Source organism: Limulus polyphemus, unplaced genomic scaffold (assembly GCF_000517525.1).
Source record: "Limulus polyphemus unplaced genomic scaffold, Limulus_polyphemus-2.1.2 Scaffold1560, whole genome shotgun sequence".
Taxonomy (NCBI): Eukaryota; Metazoa; Arthropoda; class Merostomata; order Xiphosura; family Limulidae; genus Limulus; species Limulus polyphemus.
In genome coordinates, this window is record NW_013667170.1 from 54,221 (window position 1) to 76,342 (window position 22,122).

The window sequence follows — 22,122 nt, forward strand, 5'->3', positions numbered from 1 at the left end:
CAATACATACATAAAAATCTGACAGACGTTTCTTCCGAAAATAGTTGTGATTAAACTCTGATTGAAGAAAGGTAAAAAATATGTTCATTATCTCCCTTGTTACCCACTTTATGTGAGCAGGTTTGTGGAAATAACATTTTTAGATAAAGAACAAGAACGAAAAAAAATCATATGAGAAAAAACGAGGCTAGAGGGACACTGTTTGAAGAACACTGATAGAAGAACGTGATATATTTTTATGCTGGACTACTCATTTAGTTGTCAAATATAAAAGTTTAAAAACAGTAGATAACTTTCTCCAATAAAATAAACGATTATTTTTTTTTAATAATGTAAATTCCAAGTTTACGGCTTTTTTGTTGTTGTCTGATTAGTAAAATTAAACATCAACATTTTCAAGAGATGATGGATAGATTGACAGAATAATATTTCGTATGAGAAAAACACGGAAAATTGTGCCAACACAGACTTGTCAAACGTTCTCTTGTTTTAGACAGATAATAATAATGATAAATAAATAAATATTAATTACTGAAGGTGCATAAAAACTGCTAACTGGATGAATCTTCATGCAGGTAATATTTTTCTTAAAAACAGTGTAGAGTTTTTCTTTCTCGATGAGATTAAACTTGTATATAAAGCAACCACATACGTATTGTTTAAGTAACTTAAAACATTTAAGCACAATAGTTTATAGACAGAGAAAAATAAAAGATAATGTTGATCCTTTTTTTTCTGAATGTGTTGCAAATGAATACATAAATTTAGAAACTACGTGTATGTGTTCTGGTTACACCTCTTTTGTTGAAACTGCAGCATGCAGCAATCACGCGCATATTAGTTTGTTGTCGAAACCCGGTTTTTAGAGGTAGAAGACCTCAGTCTTAACGCCGAGCCACTGAGGGGCCTCGCGCTCAATGAAACTCGATTAATGTTTGCATATGTATTTATATATATAGACACAAATACATAGACACACACAAATACATACACACACCCACATATATATATATATATACTGTTATATTATAACTATTATATATATAAGTGTTCTGTTAATTTTAACCCTTACAGAAAAGACGGTGTAAAAAAAACAACTCCTTTCGTTTGATGATAATTTGATAGAACTATTCAGACAACAATGTTAAAAACGAAGGATGTTGGAAATAAGAACAAACAAGCTACAAAAGAATAAGGAAATAGTAAAATGTACTTTAATAAGAAAGGTATTTGAGGAAGCATGACCCACAAAACTTTAAACATACACAGCCTAAACATTAAACTAACTAAAGAATTTATGTATGACTATCTTATAATTAGTACGATCAAATTACTAGATGTTCAAATTGGTTTATTTTAAAGTATAATCAACTGTTAGGTTTATCGTCAAAGTTTATTCACCCATACTAAAATATCTAGTGTGCACCTCGGAATACAAGCAGAGTATGCTTTTCTTTAGTAGAACCCACAAATAAGTTGTTTATATGAACTACAACTTATATATATTGTCAGGACTTATGTATGGGCCGAATTCTTTACATTAGATGTCTGTGACTTGTTGGCGATAAATTTCAACAATAAACAAACAGCACACAGTCCACTTTTTTAAAATAATATATTAAAACAAGTTAAACGTTTATACAAATGGTCGTTACACGGTTGATTATCACAGTTGTATTCTGAGCTTTAAGTAATTGTCTCCTTTTCGTCAAATTCTACAAATGCTGGTTAAGTTACTTTAGAACACAACTGACGAGACAAATTATTCTTCTCTACTCTGTTATTACAATATAATCTGTGATAATTTCACTTTACAAATAGTCACTATACGTTTTTTATTGCTAAACTTAAAATCACGCAGTCTAGATCTATCTAACTATATATATATATATCTAACTAAATTTCGATGTCTTTTTATACATCAACAGAGGTTTAGAGCGTTCCACATACGACGAAATATCATTATTATATAATACTCAATAAAAACAACGATAAAATATGACGCACTAGTATAACATTCGCCAATTCACAACAATTGAACTCCATAATGTTTGATTTATAAACAGTTACGTAAATAAACTTCTGATAAACTATCGATTCTAAAAATAACTAACTTTAACACTCATGCTATACTTAAACCATCTAAGTCATAACACTCACATTAAACTTAAACAGCCCTGTATATCTAACATATGTATCACTAAGAGGGTAATGCTTAGTATGTAGGAATGGGCAGGGAAAATTATGGCCGCCACATATTATGTATTGCTCATCATAGTCTCAACTTTCTCTATAAAAATCTACGAGACTTTTATAAAAATCTAAATTAGGTTTTCGATGTTTTCAAAAGCTATTAAGACCTTCAATTAGGCAAAAACATCGTTAAAGTAGAGGACCGACAAGTAGTGTAACAGCCAAATGTTTTGCTGATTATTGTGAGTCTAGCGTCAGAAGGGTTATTAGCTCACCGATGCTTGAAGTTGTTGCGATAACTTCAAGCTTCCAAAATGTTGTATTTAAACTTTGGGAGAGCATAAGCAGTATAGCGTTTCACTAACTTCAACACACGATGTCCATCAAGTCAACTCATCACGCCAGGCTAAAACTGCTGCCTTCAGAGCGCCTGCCATTCATTAATATCGATTGTTTAAAAAGAGGGGAAACAAATAATATAACAAATTTTAAAAAAAAGGATGATGTAGAGATGGTAATGCCAAAAAATTACAGAAACAAGTTAAGGGTGAACACACAAACACATACAAAAATCCCTACATAAGTAGCCACTGAGTCAATGTTACAAACGAATTGTAAGACTTTATAGCACTATTCAGTTTAAATGTTTTTATTCAAACCTGATTTCATGCACATAAAAGTAATTCAACATTTAGTTATAGATAAAAAGTTTCTTGGAAAGATTTGGATACTTATATAGGAATTTTTGTATGGTTCTGTGTAGTCATCCCTACCTTGTTTCTGTAGTCTTTGGCAATGCCATCCCTACATCATCCTTATTTTTTCACATTGTATTACTTGTATTCATGTATATATACTCACCAATAACATAGCACAGTAAAAGTATCCGAACAGAAATAAGCGTTTCTCAGTAATCATTCAAATTAATCAAGCTGCTCTTTGTATTTTGGTGGATATCTGAGATTAGCAGAACATTAATATAAAGTTTTGTCACGTATGTAAAGTGTGGCACGTAGTTCTCAGTTTAAGGAGAGTTTCTGAAGATTGTATGCAGTAGAATACCTTATTTTTAGACGACTTTCTGAATATATTTATGTAGTTAGTATTTATCTTGTAGTTATAGGCGATTTGCTACAAATGTTCATGTAGTTGCATCTACCTTGTCGTTTAAACTGGGACTCTATATATTTTTGTGCAGTTGAATATCTTGTTGGTTTAACCAATGTTTTAAATGTGTAACATAATTAACTTTGTAGCTTTTAGCTGATTTCGTAAATATTTTTATGCAATAGATAAAAACATCTTACTCAACAGGTTGCAGCAACTTCCTCATTTGTAGTAAAATAACGATTCACTTTGTTCTATTTATCTTTCGTCAAATGTCAAATAGAAATATTTTATACGCTTATTGCATAAATTGAATTATTAGAGAATTAATACTCTACTCTTCTATTTTCATCATCGTCTGTAACATAAGAATATTTGACTTACCTTGTTGCTGTTTCTTCTTCATCAGCTGTAAGGTAAAGATCTCCAACTCCTTTTTTAGACACTCTGAAGGAATGAGGAGATTCAGAGTCAGATACTCGACAGATAATGTGGCTGTTTAATAGTAAAGCTCCTACAGGAATAGAGTCCTGCAAAACCAGAAAGTAGGTTTGAAATTTCTATATCCATGTCGTGTATACCAAAAGCATAACATTCTTATAACTAATCACAAAATTACGTTTCTATATATATAATAAAAAAAGGGACTAACGTTTCATTTTCATTGCTAAGAATCCTTGCATAGAATATGGTTTCAGGTGACAGCAGGTACCAATAGTGCAACAGTTTAATTCTTCACTATTCTTCACTTCAAATTGGCAAATATATCACCAAAAACGTTCAAACCAACTGTTTCATTCCCATGTACTCTGTGTCATTATTTGAGAAAAGACAATGTTTTAAATTTATAACGCCCCCAGTGGTACAGCGGTATGTCTGCGGACTTACAACGCTAGAAACCGGGTTTCGATACCCGTGGTGGGCAGAGCACCGATAGCCCATTGTGAAGCATTGTGCATAACTACAAACAAACAAATTTATAACACACGAATCGTAAATAGAGGGAGACTCAGTAGAGCGCATACCTCCGCCACGTAGCGTTGAGCATATTCGGCCCTCAAAAAGTGCGAAAATGTGTCCGTATGTCCGCCGTTATCAACGGACACGGACTCTTTCTGATAGGACAATGAGGGATAATATCTTACATATTTCTACCTAGTGTCATAAAAATTAAATTTTTTAACTGAGCAAAAATAGTGTAAAAAAATCGGTCCCCATGTTAAGAGATTTTTTGTTTTTTCGTGACCTTGCTGTGACCATGACGTATGATTTTGACCCTCCAAAAACTAATTACTTCTAAGATGGGTTAAAGTCCAAATATATGCTAACGTTAGTCAAAATCCATTCAGCCGTTTTTGAGAAATCTTGCTGACAAACACACACAACGGCGAAGGTAACAATATCCTTTATTCTCTGATGAAACAAAGGCGTGTTTTTAGAATAAACCGAAAAAACAATAAACTCTTCTATCGTCTACTACATTCGATAAATTTCCACTATAACAGTGCTTCCACGTGGAGGTAATGTATAGCAATAGCCTATTATGTATGAGATTGGTTCCAGCGAAGGGAAATGGCTCAGAAGTGCTACAAGATTGTTATAGCTTATGTACACCTTTTTTATAATTAATAATCAAACTCAACGAAAAAAACAGATTTCGTTAAATTAAGTTATAATGTTATACGCAATAGAATGATTATTGAATTTCATTAATACACGTAAAAAAATCAATGATGTACATACTAGTAAAGGCAGCAGTTGAGATCATGACGATAACCGATAACTTTATAACGTTGCGTTGAGAACTGCTAGTTAATATAGAACCGTCACTTCAAAATGTGCTCAGAATGACCAACGCTGAACACATTGTTACAGCTCAGGATGATCAACCCTGAACACATTGTTACAGCTCAGGATAATCAACCCTGAACACATTGTTACAGCTCAGGATGATTAACGCTGAACACATTGTTACAGATGCCTTGCGTGAATTAGATTACTTCAGGATCCTGCTTTATTCAGGATTTCCGATGATTGTCATCATTTATAACAAGCTGGCAACTAAACTTTATAAGCATTTATACCAATCAGTATGTCTGTCTGTATTTATGCTTCCTGGCATTAAAAAAAAAGAAGAAAGAAGGTAATATCAAAAGTATACTTAGTAAATGTTTATCATAAAAACAGAAAATAAAACTGTAGAAAAGCATGAAAATTTTCTCTTGATTTCCTCAATTTTGTAGCCTCCCAGTGGCAAAGCGGTATGTCTGCGTATTTACAATGTTAGATACCGGGTTTCGATACCCGTGGTGGGCAGAGCACAGATAAGCCTTTGTGTAACTATGTGCTTAACTACACGTAAACAATAAATTTTGTATTTATAGAGCTTCACCAAGTACAGACGGTTTCAAATATCAATTACAGAAACTAAAACTTCCTTGAACATGAATTATGATTATCAATTAAAATTTAGAAAACATAAAAATATTTTTGTATCATACTCTAGTGAGAATGGAAAACAATAATTTATATTCAGAATCATAATATATTATTTTATAGATTTATAAGTATGTACAGATTTATCTGTGTTCAGTCAAAAATCTTAGTCATTGTTTAACTTTGTATTTCCGTAGTATTTCAGGTGATTGTCCTTCTCCAAAGACGTAAGATGGGTTGACTGACCTTATGTTTACATTTTCCACGAGCAATTTGCAATATGTCCAGCTAGATTTGTATTTTTTTTATTCTGTACGTTCAAGGAACATATTAAATATTATTCCTCTTTGTTTTTGAATGAAAATATTACCAGTTTCTACTGTAATAGGGCAGAATAAGCAGTGTAAACTTGGGGAATGCAGCGCTTTAAATGTCAAAATACCAACTTTTTTATATCGTTCACTACGAGTGCTAGGGTTTACATATTGCATCATATTGAATAATGTTATATAAAAACATCACCAACTGCAGTAAATAAAAACGATCAAAACAGATGATGAAATTATGCATATTCTGTGTAAGATACACATTAAACCCTACAAATGATCAATGGGGTTAAGTGCAATATTAATGGTATTTTGATTATGTTTTATTTGGTGAATCATGTGTAAATACGGATCTTGATACCAAGAAAGTCATGATGTACAACAGTTTAAAATTTGTTCTTTGTTTTAATTGGTAGACTTCATCGGTAATTCTGTGGTTAACTGTAAATGTTTCAATTGACAGGTTGATTTAAAAAATTACGGTTTCAAACAACTTTATTAATAACAGTAAATGATGAAAAGAAATTTCCTTGGTATTTGTTTTCTCTACATAAGTTGATATTAGAATAAGAATATGAGAAACATGATGTGTAAGACTGTGTAAAAAAACTCGCAAAAAACAGAAGTTTAAACTTTAAAATAAAAATCGCATTAAGCTACAATGGTTCTTTGCAAGATATTCTTACTAACAGACCTGGTGTTAAGGGTAGACTTGTTTGTTTCTGTGTTTTCTTGAATTTTGCGCAAAGCTACTCGAGGGCAAAACTAAAGAAAAGACAGCTAGTCAACATCACCCACCGCCAACTCTTGAGCTACTCTTACCAACAACAATAATGCCCACACGGCTGAGGGGGCATACCTATTCGATGACAGGATTCGAACTCGTGATCCGCAGATTGCGAGTTCAGCCCCTTCATCATCAGGACATGCCAAGTCACTAAGGCTAGGAGCCATAGACAAGCCTACTAGGGGACCAAGTTTTCGGAGATCTAGTGTGAGTAGATATTCAGCCTCAGTTTCTGCCTAGCGCGCAAGTTAAGCTATCGCTATCCGTGCTTGCTAAATATAAACCCTAAATAAAACTACCTTTCGTAGCAAGTAGTTGCAGCTTTAAGAAATCAGAACTACACTATGAACTAACCTTTTGAGTTTTATACCAATACAGACAGTTATCAGATTTCAAAACGAACCATCGTCTACACCATCGTCGGGTCTCACCCCCGCCAGTGCTCAGTCGTTGGAGATACCCCATTAAAAGCTGTTGCTGTTGGTGGTGGTGTTTGTTTGCGGACTCCACAAGGTGGCAGGTACGAGCAATTTCTAAGCAGAGCGTATCACAACCTTTAATAGAAAAAAAAATTAATGTTTTGTGTTAATTGGAAGATAACATTTTGTTTTGGCATAAGTTAAAAATGTACAGCATAGACGGCTGGTATGGGTATTAAAAACTTTAATTTAAAATAAAGTACAAGAACAACGTTTCGACCTTCTTAGGTCATCTTCAGGTTAACAAAGATAGTTTGAAACTGACCGTTACTGGGCGCATGTCTTGGGGATGAGAGTGTGAACGGGTACGAGATTGTAGGGGGCGTAGCAGTTAGATGTTAGGTGATTAATTAATATAGGTATAAAAGTGTTCCTTTATGTTGGTTCAGTTTTGGTTTGAGTTCTTGTATAGGTAGGGCTTCTCTGATTTTGCGTTTGTTTGTCTTTGTTTCTATACTTCTCTACTCTAAGAGTAAAATAAATTTACGGAAAACAAGAATTATATGTCGTATAACGATTCACTAGCAAGTGCATCCGTTAATGCTGAGTTTAATGCTATAAATAAGGTAGCGAGCCGCCCCTTTCCACCATTTTGAGCCTTAAAATAAAAACCGTTCGTCCGATGCAAATATACCAGTTTTGTTTGTGTGTGTGTGTGTCATTAAACGTCACTTTTGTTTGGTGTCAACTTCTCGTATTTTGCTACCGACTTCCTCGTTCACTTTCACTCTTCTTCATGTCTTTGAAGGAGGTCAAATTAAAAGGGCTGCCAAATTTTGTCCACTGCTAATCCATTTCAACTTAATCTTCTGGAGTACCTCTAATAAATTTCAACGTAGTTGGTTCCTCACAAGAACTTTTGACAACAGACGAACGGACAGCTCTGTTATACAGATACACTTTGGATAGAATGATGATCTTCATATATTTGGCAAAGTGATAGTCTTATGATAGTTCTAACTGATAAATATATATTGTGAAAATTGTATTTTCATAATATTCAAAATTAAAGTATATATCGAGACTTTAGCTTAAAACAGATCATTCTTGGAATTTTGATCTATTACCTTAAACCTGCGGCATCCCTCTGGTGACAGTCAATTTTAGACTATCTTCGTGTCCTTATGACTTGCTTGACTACAGCTGTTTGTCAGCCGAACTTCCTAAGCTATTCGACAATCTTCCTTTTGGTTGTGGTTATATGATTACTTTCTGTGCGATTGGTAAAAATGGAATTTTCATTTCTCTGTCATAACTTGACCTGTGTATCTTTGAGTTAGTGAGCAGTTACATGCTAATCGTTATGCAGTACAATTTAATCAAACCCTATTTTATTTTCTAAACCATAAAGTGTCGTCTGTATTTGTATTTATGGCAAAGTTACATGGACTATCTGCCGCCTTTTTTATTTTGAAGTACTGACCAGAGGAAAAGCACCCAGTCAGCAACACCCTACCATCCATACTATGGGATTTATTGTCATTGTCATTCTTATGACGCACTCAGGACTTTAGTGCGGGGAGTACTTTGTGATATCACAAATTCAAACCAGGCTTGCCAGCTACAAAATACAGAGTTCTAGCACAAGACCAGCACGTGCCCTGAAAGTATCGTCCTGACCTAAGTTGTGCATAGTTCTTTATTATATAAATAATACTAGCGAGGTATATGTAAAAATATAATGCGAAAAAATTCCCAACAAAGAAAGAGTATTCAATAAATAATACGTTGCTGAGTGAATTTCCTTTTGTTGTTTAGACTTTCACACCTTAAAAATCATCACTGTGATTATACGATACCTGTTGGGAATTACTACAATAATACCACAGTTCGAAGACAACGTTTGGAATAACTTGTTTGCACAGGTTCGTCTCAAAGTAACTACAGGAACCTGAAACCCATTACTCTATCTTTAATGGCCCCCCAGTGGTACAGCGGTATGTCTGCGGATTTACAACGCTAGAAACCGGGTTTCGATACCCGTTGTGAGTAGAGCACAGATAGTCTATCTCTAATGAAACTGAAAGAACATTTCTACTGATATGTAATAAAAAACAGAATTATAAAAGAATTTGAATATATTTTAGTCTATTTTTTATTTTACTGTAACTTCAGTTCAATTTGAGCCCTAATTCACAATAATTTGTCAATGTTTAAAAGTACCCAATAAAACATTTTTCAGGGTATTTCCATGTTAGCTCACGATTCATTTTTTCATATATGTATGTTATTCTTAGTCAAAGTAAAATATATGTGGCAATCGATTGATCGAATACTTGCAACATGGGTCATTCATAAAATACAGGGTGACAGCTGTTTCATTTAAATTATCGTTTAGTTTCTAATGTCTTATTATGAAATAAACAATAATTAAATTGGTTTCAGTTGTTTTCGTAAAAATGTATTCTGTACCAACCATATAATAACTTTTGCCATATCCTGTATATAAAAAAATAAGTATTTATTCCAGTAATATTATTTAACATTATTACTCCTTAAGTTAGCAAATACTTCTGGTAAGAACAACAACTAATCAGTGACCATACCCGTGCTCCCCTCTAGTAGCTCAGCGGCAAGTCTGCAGACGTATGACGTTAAAATCGAGTTTCGATACCCGTGGTGGGCAGAGCACAGATAGCTCATTGTGCAGGTTTGTGCTTAACAACAACCAAATCAAACCTTACCTGTATGTGCTGTCTTCACAACTTCGGAATGTGAGGCGTCTAAGACTTTAACTCCATTAATACTAATAATGATATCACCAACTTCCAGACCACAATTCTCTGCTGGTGTCCCTGTTTAGGAAAGGCCAAAGAAACGATTGTATGATCCATAAAAAAATGTGAATTATTAAAAAACAGTTATCATAATGAAAGCTCTTAAAGTTCTACATAACATGCTAATAGTAAATCAACACATGACTCTTTTCATACAGTAGCAAAGTTAAACTATCAATGAGAGTATGGCGTTTTTTTTTGACGTTCCTGTACAAAGCTACCAGTAACCAACTTGGTAAAAACCTTTTTGTTTTTGTGAACTAGTAATCTGCTAATAGGTAAATTAATATATATATTAATATATATTAAAATATATTATGCAGTCAAAAGCTAAGTGAATGCAAGATAATATTTTTAAAATATGTGTATAACAAGTATTCTAGGTTCCAAACTATTTTTGTACTAATTTTTCACTAAGTCGAGAAAAGCTTGGTTTACCGCGTAGTTTAAAATTCATATCTTTTGAATTGAATAAGTAAATTTCCTATTTTTTTATGAAAGGTTCATATCAAACACAGCTAGGCTAGCTGTATCGTTAGTTGTTTATTTAATTAGGTGAAACTAGGATAAGTTATATTATATTTCTCTAAGCTTTACTGCCATGGAGGTGACAATCAGCTTTATTCTGAATTTTATTTTTCAGTTTTCAATAATAAATGTCCAGCCGATTAGTTTACACCAAATTATTTGTTATATATATATATACCAAAGATATAATCGAAAAGATAATATGTGAAGCTTAAAAAAAATTCAATTCTTTTGTTGTCGTTTTCGTTATTACGATATTCGTTGACTAGTTTTAAATTAAGTTCAGGATTCAAAGGACAAACAAGTGTAGTTTCCTTTACTCTTCACTCCCTGCTATTCGATGTAACAAGGAGAATGTTAACGTCTTTACTGCTTGATTTTCCATCACATACAGAATGAATGTAAATTTCTGTATACTTCAACTTAAGATATTCTTTTACACGTGTGGAATAGTAGGGACTGCTAATTCACCTCTTCCTCTGTGAGTTCACATAAAAGTATATGGATTACACATAAACGCTGAAGTGTAGGAATTCTCTCTTTAAATCGAAAATAGCCACATTATTTACACAACTAATATAAGCTGACAGAAATGTTTGTTCAATAAACAAAAAATTACCCTTTTCAATGGCTGATACCACCACAGGCCGACTTCCGTGGATTCGAAATCCGAACTCATCATTGCTCCGTTGCACCGTGACCGTCTTATCAACCTCTAAAAAAATAGAAGATAATCCATTATTTGCTAGCAGGTTGGCACAGATATTGTTACAGTTCTTCTATAGAAACTCGAACAATGATTCTTTAAAGGTAACATATTTCATTCTATTAGCTTGGGAAATGACCCTTTATGTGACATATGACTTTTTATCAGTTCTATAGACACCAAAAGATGACACGTTAAAGGATGTAGGGAGCATTTTATTAGTTTATACATACTCGAAAGACAAATTGCTGAAGATGACAGATAATATTCCATTGATTCTGTATCTTTTGGAAGATTATCTTGCAATGAAGATAGGAATTATTCGATAGGCTAATCATCGGGATTGAAGGTAGTAACATGTTAATCGAATGTATGCTTGGAAGACAATATGTTAAAGGAAAACATAATTCATTACCCATTACTTCTATACATGACCAGCTAGTTTCATACTTTGAAAACGATATAGTTTCAATTCTTTCTCCCTTTCTATATATACATATATATAACAAACATTACAAAATAACTAAAATTAAACAATTATTTTCTATTCTCAGTCCCAGTTGTCAACATTAAGTCATAACAAATAATGTCTGTGGTCATAGCACCCAAACGTGTTGGGAATATTCTATCTATCAGAAAAAATCCAGACGCTGATGTTAAACTAACTAGCAATTATTAAAATTTAGTTAAGGGTTAGAAGTTGAGTGCTTACACCCACAACGTCTCAACTCATACTGCCTTTCGCTGTCTTTAGCCAGTTGTGGGGAGGCAGTTACCCTTAACACTCAGATACGATCTTAAAGCAATTATAAAAACTCCCAACCTCCACCCTTTTATTTACAAATGATGTTAAGCAGAACTAATTACCTTTCCTTAATGGTTTTTAAACTCCCAATTCCCCCCCCCCTTTCTCTTGAAGATTTGTTCAAGTATAGCCCGAGCGAGCTGAGACAAGCACAGTCACCTGAGGTTAATCTTTCCATCCCGGTATACTGAACAAAAATCTAAAAAACAAGTTTAAAGTTAGTTACTCACGTTCTCCACAAGGTAGTTTCTATAATCGAGGATTTACAGTTTAAAATAATTTCATATTTATTATAAAAAAGTATATATTTTTTATATGCCAGTCATTGTAACCATTAACTTTCAATTTACTTATGAATAATTGAACATTGTTGCAAATTGTTAAAAAATATTTTTAATTGTGATACAATAATTCCTCTTAGCAGTATAAAGAGATCAACACTATTAGGAGTGGGTAGATCAAAGGTGGGATAATCAAATTCCATTATTTTACCAACAATAGCCAACTGTACTCTGCCTTCTACAAAATTAATGTCTAAGTAATGTGCACGAATATCATTACTATTGTTTCTTTCTATTACAAGTTCTTTTGGATAAATTAGGTTTGGAATAAAATTCAAGTTATTGATCGATATTAGATCATCTATGTAACGGAAAATACATATGTGTAAATTAGGTTTTTAATAAACGTTTCAAAGATAAGTTTTCATAGAAAACTTATACAAATTGGTCATGTTTGAATAGAAATTATTATCCATCGGAATACCCACTGTTTGCTTATATACTTGTTTACTGAAAGTAATATAACTGTTATAGATACAAAAATTAAGTACATTTTTATATTCATGCTTAGTAAATTTAAATTTTGGAATTATTACTTCTGTATCTACAAAATTATCAAATAGATCATTAAATATCATGACTAAATCTTTCAAATATATTTTACTATATAATGTGGTAAAATCATAACTAGTAACAAAGTTGGCTGTTTTTAATGAATTCCAAAACTGCGGTGTTATTTTTAATGATCCAAAGTAATGGTCCAAATCATTTGATAACAGTAACTTTATTTTTTTCGAATAAAACATCTAGAATGTTTTCAGTACAAGAGAAACAGATTTTACAGCTGTATTTCAAGAGTTTGTAATAAACCTGAATTTAAGATGAGCTTTATGCAATTTCGGAATTGCATATTAAAATGACAAGCTAGAACAAGAATAATCTATACGTATATTACATTTTTAATGGCTTTCTTTAAGTTAGTAATAAATATATTTTTACTTAAAGTACTTTTTGTAAATGTGTGAGTGTGGTATTAATTTCATTGATTATAGTTTGTGAATATAACTTTTTACACACAAAAATAAAATTACAACTAGCTTTATCAGTTGGAGTAATAATAAATTGTTCTCGAACTTCCTTTATTTTTTAGAGATATTGATAGAAATATCTATCTTATATATAGATATGTTTAAAGCTTTTAATCGTTTTTTATGAAATTCATAAAATGTAATTTCCCTTCAAAAAAAGAAACGTGGAGGGTATTTGAACAATCCTCAAGAGACAGGGAGGAGGTTGGGAGTTATTAAGGTAGGGTTTTTAGTTCTGTTTAATATTATTTTGTAAAAAAATGGGCGAAGTTTTACATTGTAGAATATTTAGGGTGGTTTTATTTCTACCTTAAGATTGTATCTTAGTATTAAGGTTAACTGGCTACATATAGCGAAAGGCAGTAGGAATTGAGATGCTGTGGCTGTAAGCACTCAACTCCTATCTCTTAACTGATTTTTCGTAACTGCTGGCTGATTTGACATCAGCTTTTAAATTTTGTCTGATAGATAGAATATCCCCAACGCATTTAGGGGCTATGACCACAGACATTATTTGTTATGACTTCATGTTGACAACTGGGACTGAGAATGGAAAATAATTGTTTAATTTTAGTTCAGATGTAATATTTGTTTTATATTAAGTTCATTATTGTTTTATAGTGCTGATTTAATCGCCTATTGACAATTAATGTAACTGATAGTATCAGAGCAATATATACATACATAAAAAATGATTGAAATCTTTTAACTCTTCTGTTTTTCTCTTATCTATTACTTTATTACTGGTTTCGTAACTTCAAAAGTCTCTCTTCAGCATGTGTTTTTACAGATAATCTATAATAAACACGTTCAAATACGACTTTTCAACTAAACCTAAATAACCTGAAGTAAATACATATTTTTCAAAATGTAAAAACATAAAATATAATCCTTACATAGATTACCTACAAGAAAATATACTCAAAAATAAATCAATTTAAGTCCATCAAATGTAATTCCCTCCTTTTCTTTTCCTTTGTAATTTTTCTTTTCATTGAAATTATTTTAATTATAATTTTTCCTGTTATTATAAAAAATCAGTTTATTTAACAATTTATTAATACAAAATATACCACTTACTTACTTTAACGTCATTTCTGTGATTCCTAGTAATAATGTGTACCGTTGCACAATTCCAACTAATTTTACTCAACTGCTGTTACTTCTGCTCTCCTACCTCTATCCATTTAAAATGGCGTCAAAAATTTATGAAATAATTTTTCGAAACGTGACCTTTTAGGCTTTATACTACATTCTCTAAAAGGGAATACTTGAAAATATGGTTCTTTTAGAATTTTACATTTGTTCAATGTCTGCTGGCGTATACTGAGCTTCTTTCTGAAAATGTAACATAGAATGTATGTAAATTCATCCTTATTCTTATGTTTCACCAACATGGAATTCACCATAATTTACCCATTTGTAAAGACATATCACATTTCGGGAATTGTAATTAAATAAATTTTTAATGAAAACAAGATATCTTTATTATTTTTCTTTATCCCTTTTTGCATTTTAATATAACCTAAAGTACATAAACCACAATTCATTTTTTAACAACTCAAAATATCTTCCTTAGAAAATCTTTTTTTAAGGCTTATACAACAATCTATCTAAATTATTAGGTTGTCTTCTTGATAAAATATGTTTATTATCTTTGAAAACATCTTTCAGTTTTCATTTGCTGTTTGTTTTCATCGTGTATTAACAAATGAAATATCAATACGTATATTTGAACAATGGGTTTATACAAAAGCTATAATCTTCTCTTTAGGCTTACTAATCTCTCTATTGAAATGTTTTTATTTAAAAAAAAGGTACTCTAAACAATTTTCAAACTTCATAATACAATCTCTCCAGTGGCACAGCGGTATGTCTGCAGAGTTGCAACGCTAGAAGCTGGGTTTCGATACCCGTGGCGGACAGAATACAGATAACACATTGCGTAGTTTTGTGCTTAATTACAAATAAACAAACGCATCGTCATATAACATTTTCCGGGTAGTAACACTGAACTAAAAACTATTTTAGTTCTAGTAATCTATTATGCATGAAATATTCTCGGAATTTGACGAGGTAACGGTGGAAGGTATTATCCAATTCGTTATATTCATTCACTCTTCTTTTCAATTAACTTTCATCTTATAATGTTTATCTTTTCAAGGCTACATTCATTTTCATGCCATATTATATCACGTGACTGTTGTTTATTTATAAATATATGTCTACACATATGTGTTTGTTTTTAATCTTTATTCTATTAAATTTATATAATGAAGTGCCTCTTATATAAGTTATTAAATAAATATAAGTTTTTGTTATTCATCGCTTTTTTAATCTTCCAAGGAGAAATGGAAAAATGTGTGGTGTGGAAATTGATACTATTTACTAAACATGTTCAACTGATATTTTAACTATATGAAGATAATAAAATCTAACCTTATGCCTCCGTTATTTTACTGTAGAATACAGATGCACTCCTGGGTCCCGAATTAAATAAATAGATATTAGTCCTAATTGGGATTAGTATATAAATATATATGTTTATTATAGCGTAGCAAAGGAACGACTAGATCGTACTTTTGAAACTTGAGAGTCGTTGATCAGTAAAAATCATTTAATAGAAACACATAAGGATTTTTCATAGCTTAAGTTTATTTATGAAATCAAGCAAAATTCCGTCAATACACCAGAATCTGGTGGCTAGGGCGCTCGATTCGCACCCGACAGGTCGCCTGTCGACAGTCTAAGAGTTGGCGTTGGGTGGTGTTGATTAGCTGCCTTTCCTCTAGTCTATCACTTTAAAATTAGGGGCGACTAGCGCAAGATTGCCCTCGAGTAGCTCTGCACGAAAATTCAACAAAACAAACTAGATCGGACGTTCTACTTATCCATGTCCTAAACAAGAGATTCCGTCTCTTGCTGAAGTAAAACCAGGTATAAATTTGAATTTGAAAATGTATCGGGAATAAAAATTCTGTAATATTATTCGATAAGCCTGAGACATTAGTAAATTGTATATGTATTCTTGTCAAAAAACGAGCATTCAATTAATATTAGGGAACAATTGTATTTATTTTATCCAAGGGCACACAATGGACTATATGTACTGTCTTACCCGCGGGGATCGAATCCAGAATGTAAGCGTTATAAAACGTGAAGCTCACTGCTGAGCCATCGTGGGACGTAAATGCTACTCTAAATACGATGGATACTGGAGATATAATAAAATGAGTTATTATACTTTAGTGGCCAAAGAGAAAAGGTTATATACTCAATACAACACGAATACTGTTGTAAAAATAGCTGTTTTTTGGGGGATAAACCTATATTACAAAACTTGACACTTTGATGGCCAGCCGGAAATAATAGATGACACATTAATATTCAATAAGTATTGTCAGTGCTTGTATCACAACAACATGTTTCACCCTGAGAAAGAATTAGTCACTTTGATGCCGAGGAATAAATAAATTATAATAAACGATGACGTATAGGAGTCCATATTGGCACTCGTTTCATAATTACAGACACGATTTGTTCAAAATGTTAGCCCTCCAGTAGCAAAGCAGTATGTTTGCGGACTTATACCGCTAGACACTGGGATTCGATATTCGTGGTAGGCAGAGCACAGATAGCCCATGGTATAGCTTTTTGCATAATTAAAAACATCAAAGTGTTAAAAAGAGATTGGTCAAGCTAGAAGCCATGAAGAAAAATCATGTATTTTGTGTCGAAAAGACCACGTGGGCGATCTTCTGATGATGATTTAGTCTTAATGATAAAATTACTTTTAACTTGATTAGATTGGGGGTTTTTATGATGGAGCTCGTCTTTCAAATTTACCTTTAATATACGATGGCTAATGTTGGAGCTCATCTATCAATAAAATATTATTCTTGCTGGAAATGTATTACTAGATTGGTCCCTATGCTGTTAAGTCACAAACAACACGCACCTAAGATCTGGTAAACAACGTAGATCCTGGACGAAAGATGGCAGATATTTTGTTTTGTGGGAGGTGTATAACGATATTTTTAGTTTTAGTAACCGGAAGGAAATATGCTATCCACATTAAATTCTACAAAAACTATTTAAAATACATGCACGAAATGTAATATAAAGTTAAATGTATTTATACGGTGTATTACTACTGTGTTATTTATTCTAAAGCTTCAGTCATTATTTTAGACTTAATTAGAAATTGAACTGACTTGTCAAGGATTTTGCCTTCATGTGAAAGCTTCGAATTTTTAGAAGATTAGTCCCCCCCTCCCGACACAAACATGAATGTAACAGCACAATGTGGAAAAAAAGAAAGTAAAAACAAAATGAAATACTGAAGCAACACGTTAAAAAATGCAACCTATTCTATCAAAGTCAACAAAAATACTATACTTATTTTACTTTATTTACATGACGTAAGTCCATATGGTTACTTTTGTAAAACATATATTTCTAGAGAATGTACTGAGAAGTGTAAATCTTAACCATACATGATTGTACACTGAGAAGCATTCTGGATATTTACTCTTATTGCATATTTTTTTTACAAAATTACTGTACGAAGTTAGTGTTGAAATATGACAAGGTAGGGTATTCACACACACATATATAGTGATATAATTCGTTTAATTATGTTCTATGTTTAAAGACCAAAATATATTACCAAGCGTGTGCGTGGACAGACGTTTATATAATTCCATGCTAGATTTCCGATGTATGAGTCTATGAGTTACTGATTGGTACTGGTTTCGAAATTCACGCTCTGATGACGTAGAATCACTCGATTCTGATCTATGTAATGTTGGTCTAGTAACCAAAGCAACAGCCTCAGAATCCAATGGAGCTTCCTCTGATTGAAGATAAAAAGAATAAAAGAATTTCTTAGTTAAGAAAATTAGATTTCACCAGAAATATAATGCATGCAATAATATCATGCATCTTTGCATAATTGTTAACGAGAAACTCATTAGCGTTTGTACAACCTCAAGTAATTAGAAGTGACAGTCACTGAGACTATTCTGGAAAACACACACATACAAAGAACAGTGTGAGAGAGAGAAAAAACAAACACTAAAATAAAATTTGTCAACCTTATTTATGTACTTCAGTTTTTCAGAGGCATTAAGCTTAAGTATTTTACCAAATGAAAAACGTGTTTAAGAATCTCGTATCATAGTAAAAATATTCTTAGATATCATGAAGACTATCTTTAAACACAAAAGTAAACATAAGTTGGAAGTGAGTATTTACCTTTCTTTGAGCTAAGCCTGGCTGGAAACAGCAAATAATAATATTTTTTTTTTTACAATTCTTACAACATAAACTTATTGCTTATATCATGTATGCCACAATTAACACGTCTGGTACTTAAATTTTCAAACTTTCTGGTGTATGTACCTTTAAAAGTATGATATTTTGATGAAACTTACTACACTTTTTTTCCACAACAAAACCATGAAATAAAGTGGTATTGCCTCTGAATCCTCTATAACCATATTTTAGACCTTATTTTTGTAAATTTTATTCTAGCCTGGATTGTTGTAACATTACAATATACATATATATATGCTAAATATAACGCTCAAAACAATTAAGGAGTAATGGGAGTTTTTGTATACTTTAACCATGACAAGACAATAACGTCAATAACACCTCTGGTTTACTTCTTATCCGAAACCATGCACATTTTAGTTTGGTATAATAGTGAAGGAAACACGTGTGTTCTTAGTTAGCAGTTTGAACAGTAGAAGGAATTAAGAAGAACTGGAAGGCTGATAGTGGAACACACTAGAACCATAACAAAGGCATTTGGACATTTTCACGACATGGAAAGCTAGATGTTGGCTAAAAGCTGATAAAACATAGCATGTCATTGCAAAGTGGCTAAAGTCCAAGAAAGCGTTGTTAGCATGACTTTGGCTAAAATCCAACAAAGTGTAGTTAATATAATGTGAATTTGCTTTCAAACCAACAATACAGTTAGAGTATAACCTGGTCAGAGTATAGCATTTTAAAATACTTGTACATAAGACTCATTTGGGCTTTACACAAGCAACAGCTTCAATTCCCCAACTGAACCAACAATTCATTTCAGATCAGAAACTGGATAATTACTCAGCAACCAAGTGGTTATAAACAGGCTTCATTCGTAAGACTAACTTTTAGGCCATGTGACCGATAAATGTTTCTTTATAACCTATCAACCACAAAGCAGCTCGTCTTCGATGATGCTAAGAACGTTTGGATTGGTAAAATGACATGTTTTTACAAATATATCATGCTTTACACTGTTGCTAGATACCAGATGTGTACTCATCTGAAGAGTGCAAGGGATCAGATTCAACCATAATATCAATACACGTATATAGTGATGACATACTTGTCTGGGAACACTGCTGTGTGTTATAATATGGCACAATAATAGCATACGATATAGAAATGTTTTGTACAACTGTTACTTTGTCATATGCAGGTTCAGCTGATCAAAACCTTTTTTAATGGGTCAAAACTCTAGCCCCTACCACGCATAATGACTAACAACTTCCTGAAAGAAAATAGTACCGACCGAGTGTACTCGCGTTATATAAATATGATTCAACATGTATAAGCCAATCAGGGAAGAATATGGAAGCACGTGATTCATTCTAGGCAGTACTGATGAACAAAAAGTAGAGATCTCATAGAGGAGTTGGTCATATTACCCTCATTTCCCTCATTTCATGCTTGCTCCATCGGTGTACGACTTGCATTAGCATCTGTGGTGATCATACGACTAACAATTAAACATCTTCTCATAATTGGTTGAGCTGCAATGTCTGTAGTGCCAAATGAGGGCTTTTAGACATCACAAGTCATTTGACATTTATTATGCATGAAAATTAATTCAAGGATACCATTAACATGATTTATTAACGATAGTTATGCTTTATCGTAGCTAGAGTAAAGCAAGTCAAGATTATTCCTTAGTTGAATTTAGTAGTGTATCTGAAATATTTATATAACACGTATGCTCAGTAAGTTTTATATTGATTTATTTCAAAATAATATTTAAGCGATAAAAGTAAAGTTGTCAATATTAGAACTTACGAGTGAGTGCAGTTTCTACAAATGTCTGTTTATTAGATTCTTTGTTAATCAACACTTACATAATAGGTATGGTATTTATTTCCATCATTAAAATTCTATATACAGTAATGAGGTGAATAACATTTTAGTGGTAGTGTAGAACTGTTTACTGTTTTTGTTAAAGGTAGACCAAAATGCTAACTTTTGGATTAATGTCGCTCTAGTCCTTAATCAGTTTAAAAACTATAGTTACGTAAATGGGCATACTTATCACTGCTTAACTTTTAGTTTTTATGTATGTTTGCTACATTATAGTTTTATTTCTGAAACAATATTTCTTCTAGCCTTTTAAAAATTGTAATTTATTTAAGCAAGGAAATAAAATTCAAGTAAAGGAATAAATTAAGATATAGAACGTGTACATCAGGTGTAATCAGGAATTTAAATAACATTGTTTTAAATATATGTTTAATTGCTCTGGACAAATGTCATCTAGAACAATGGTTCTCAAACTGTGGGACGAACCCCTCTGGAGACATGACCGTATTTCAGGGGAGGTGAGAAGTGTCAGAGAAACAGGCATGACAGTATTTCAGGGAAGGTGAGAAGTGTCAGGGAAACGTTTCATTTTTTGTTTAATTTAAAGCTAAGTTTATCACTCATCATTGGCTATATATACATATACATATCACGGTTTAAATGGGTTGAAAGTTTTTGGGGGGGTTCAAAGTTTATTGCAGAGAAGAAAACTGAAAATCATATTCTATTTACGTCAGTTTATTCTAGTTGTTAAAAACATTCACATACATAAAAAGTTGCACATTAAAACAAATTAAGAATTATAAAATTAGAGTTTCAAAAATCTAATAGTAAATGTTTTTCCTGTGGCAATCTCTGGTCTAAAGCTAGAACTCTGCACAAATAGATTTAGTATAATATTTAGCGCATTTAACGTTTCTAGCATAAGACAAATTTATTTAAGACAATTTATTTTTTAGTTAACTGTTTTGTTTCAAATAAAAAGTAACAGATTTGAACTTAATTAGATGATGCACCCATACAGTAATGTTTCTTAATATAATCACACAACTTTCTGGCACTTAACTTTACTTGTGATAGGTTCTGAAAGTTAGCATTTAATTAAAACGTTGGTATCAAAGTTGTTTATTGATTGTATAAATTTGAATATGCGACGAGAACTTTCTTGCCAGTAAAAATTTTTTTTTTTAATATTTCATGTAAACAAGAGTTAGAAGTAAATGATCTTATTTAAAAGAGTGTTTTTAATGTGAGATAACTTAGTGTTGCAAAAAACTCTGTAATTCAAATAAAGTTTATTTTACACTACTACAGACTATCGATTGTTTAGAGGGATATTTTAATCAGTGCCATTAGTCAGCTAAAAGCCGCATTATGTATTTTGAATTTTATATAGTTGATTTTTTTTGGCTGATCCCTTTTAAACTTTGAAGACAACAATGTTTTAGAAATTGACTTCGGGCATTTATCTCTTGCCCCCCCCCCCCAGTGGCACAGCG

General features: G+C 32.2%; 1 protein-coding gene across 2 annotated transcripts in view; it reads right to left on the reverse strand.

Annotated features, from left to right (window-relative positions):
* The window catches only part of LOC106464099 (uro-adherence factor A-like), a 180,316-nt gene that overhangs the window by 20,379 nt on the left and 137,815 nt on the right, over positions 1-22,122 (reverse strand). Inside the window, exons 4-8 of one of the 2 annotated variants that reach the window (XM_013924210.2) lie at positions 18,183-18,368; positions 11,253-11,348; positions 10,013-10,123; positions 7,204-7,403; positions 3,685-3,830 (exon numbers count right to left, since the gene is read on the reverse strand). In XM_013924210.2, the coding sequence (XP_013779664.2) occupies positions 3,685-3,830; positions 7,204-7,403; positions 10,013-10,123; positions 11,253-11,348; positions 18,183-18,368 (739 nt within the window). Of the gene's footprint in view, positions 1-3,684; positions 3,831-7,203; positions 7,404-10,012; positions 10,124-11,252; positions 11,349-14,597; positions 14,852-18,182; positions 18,369-22,122 lie in introns of those variants that run through there. The other variant, XR_002611639.1, reaches the window with a different exon arrangement.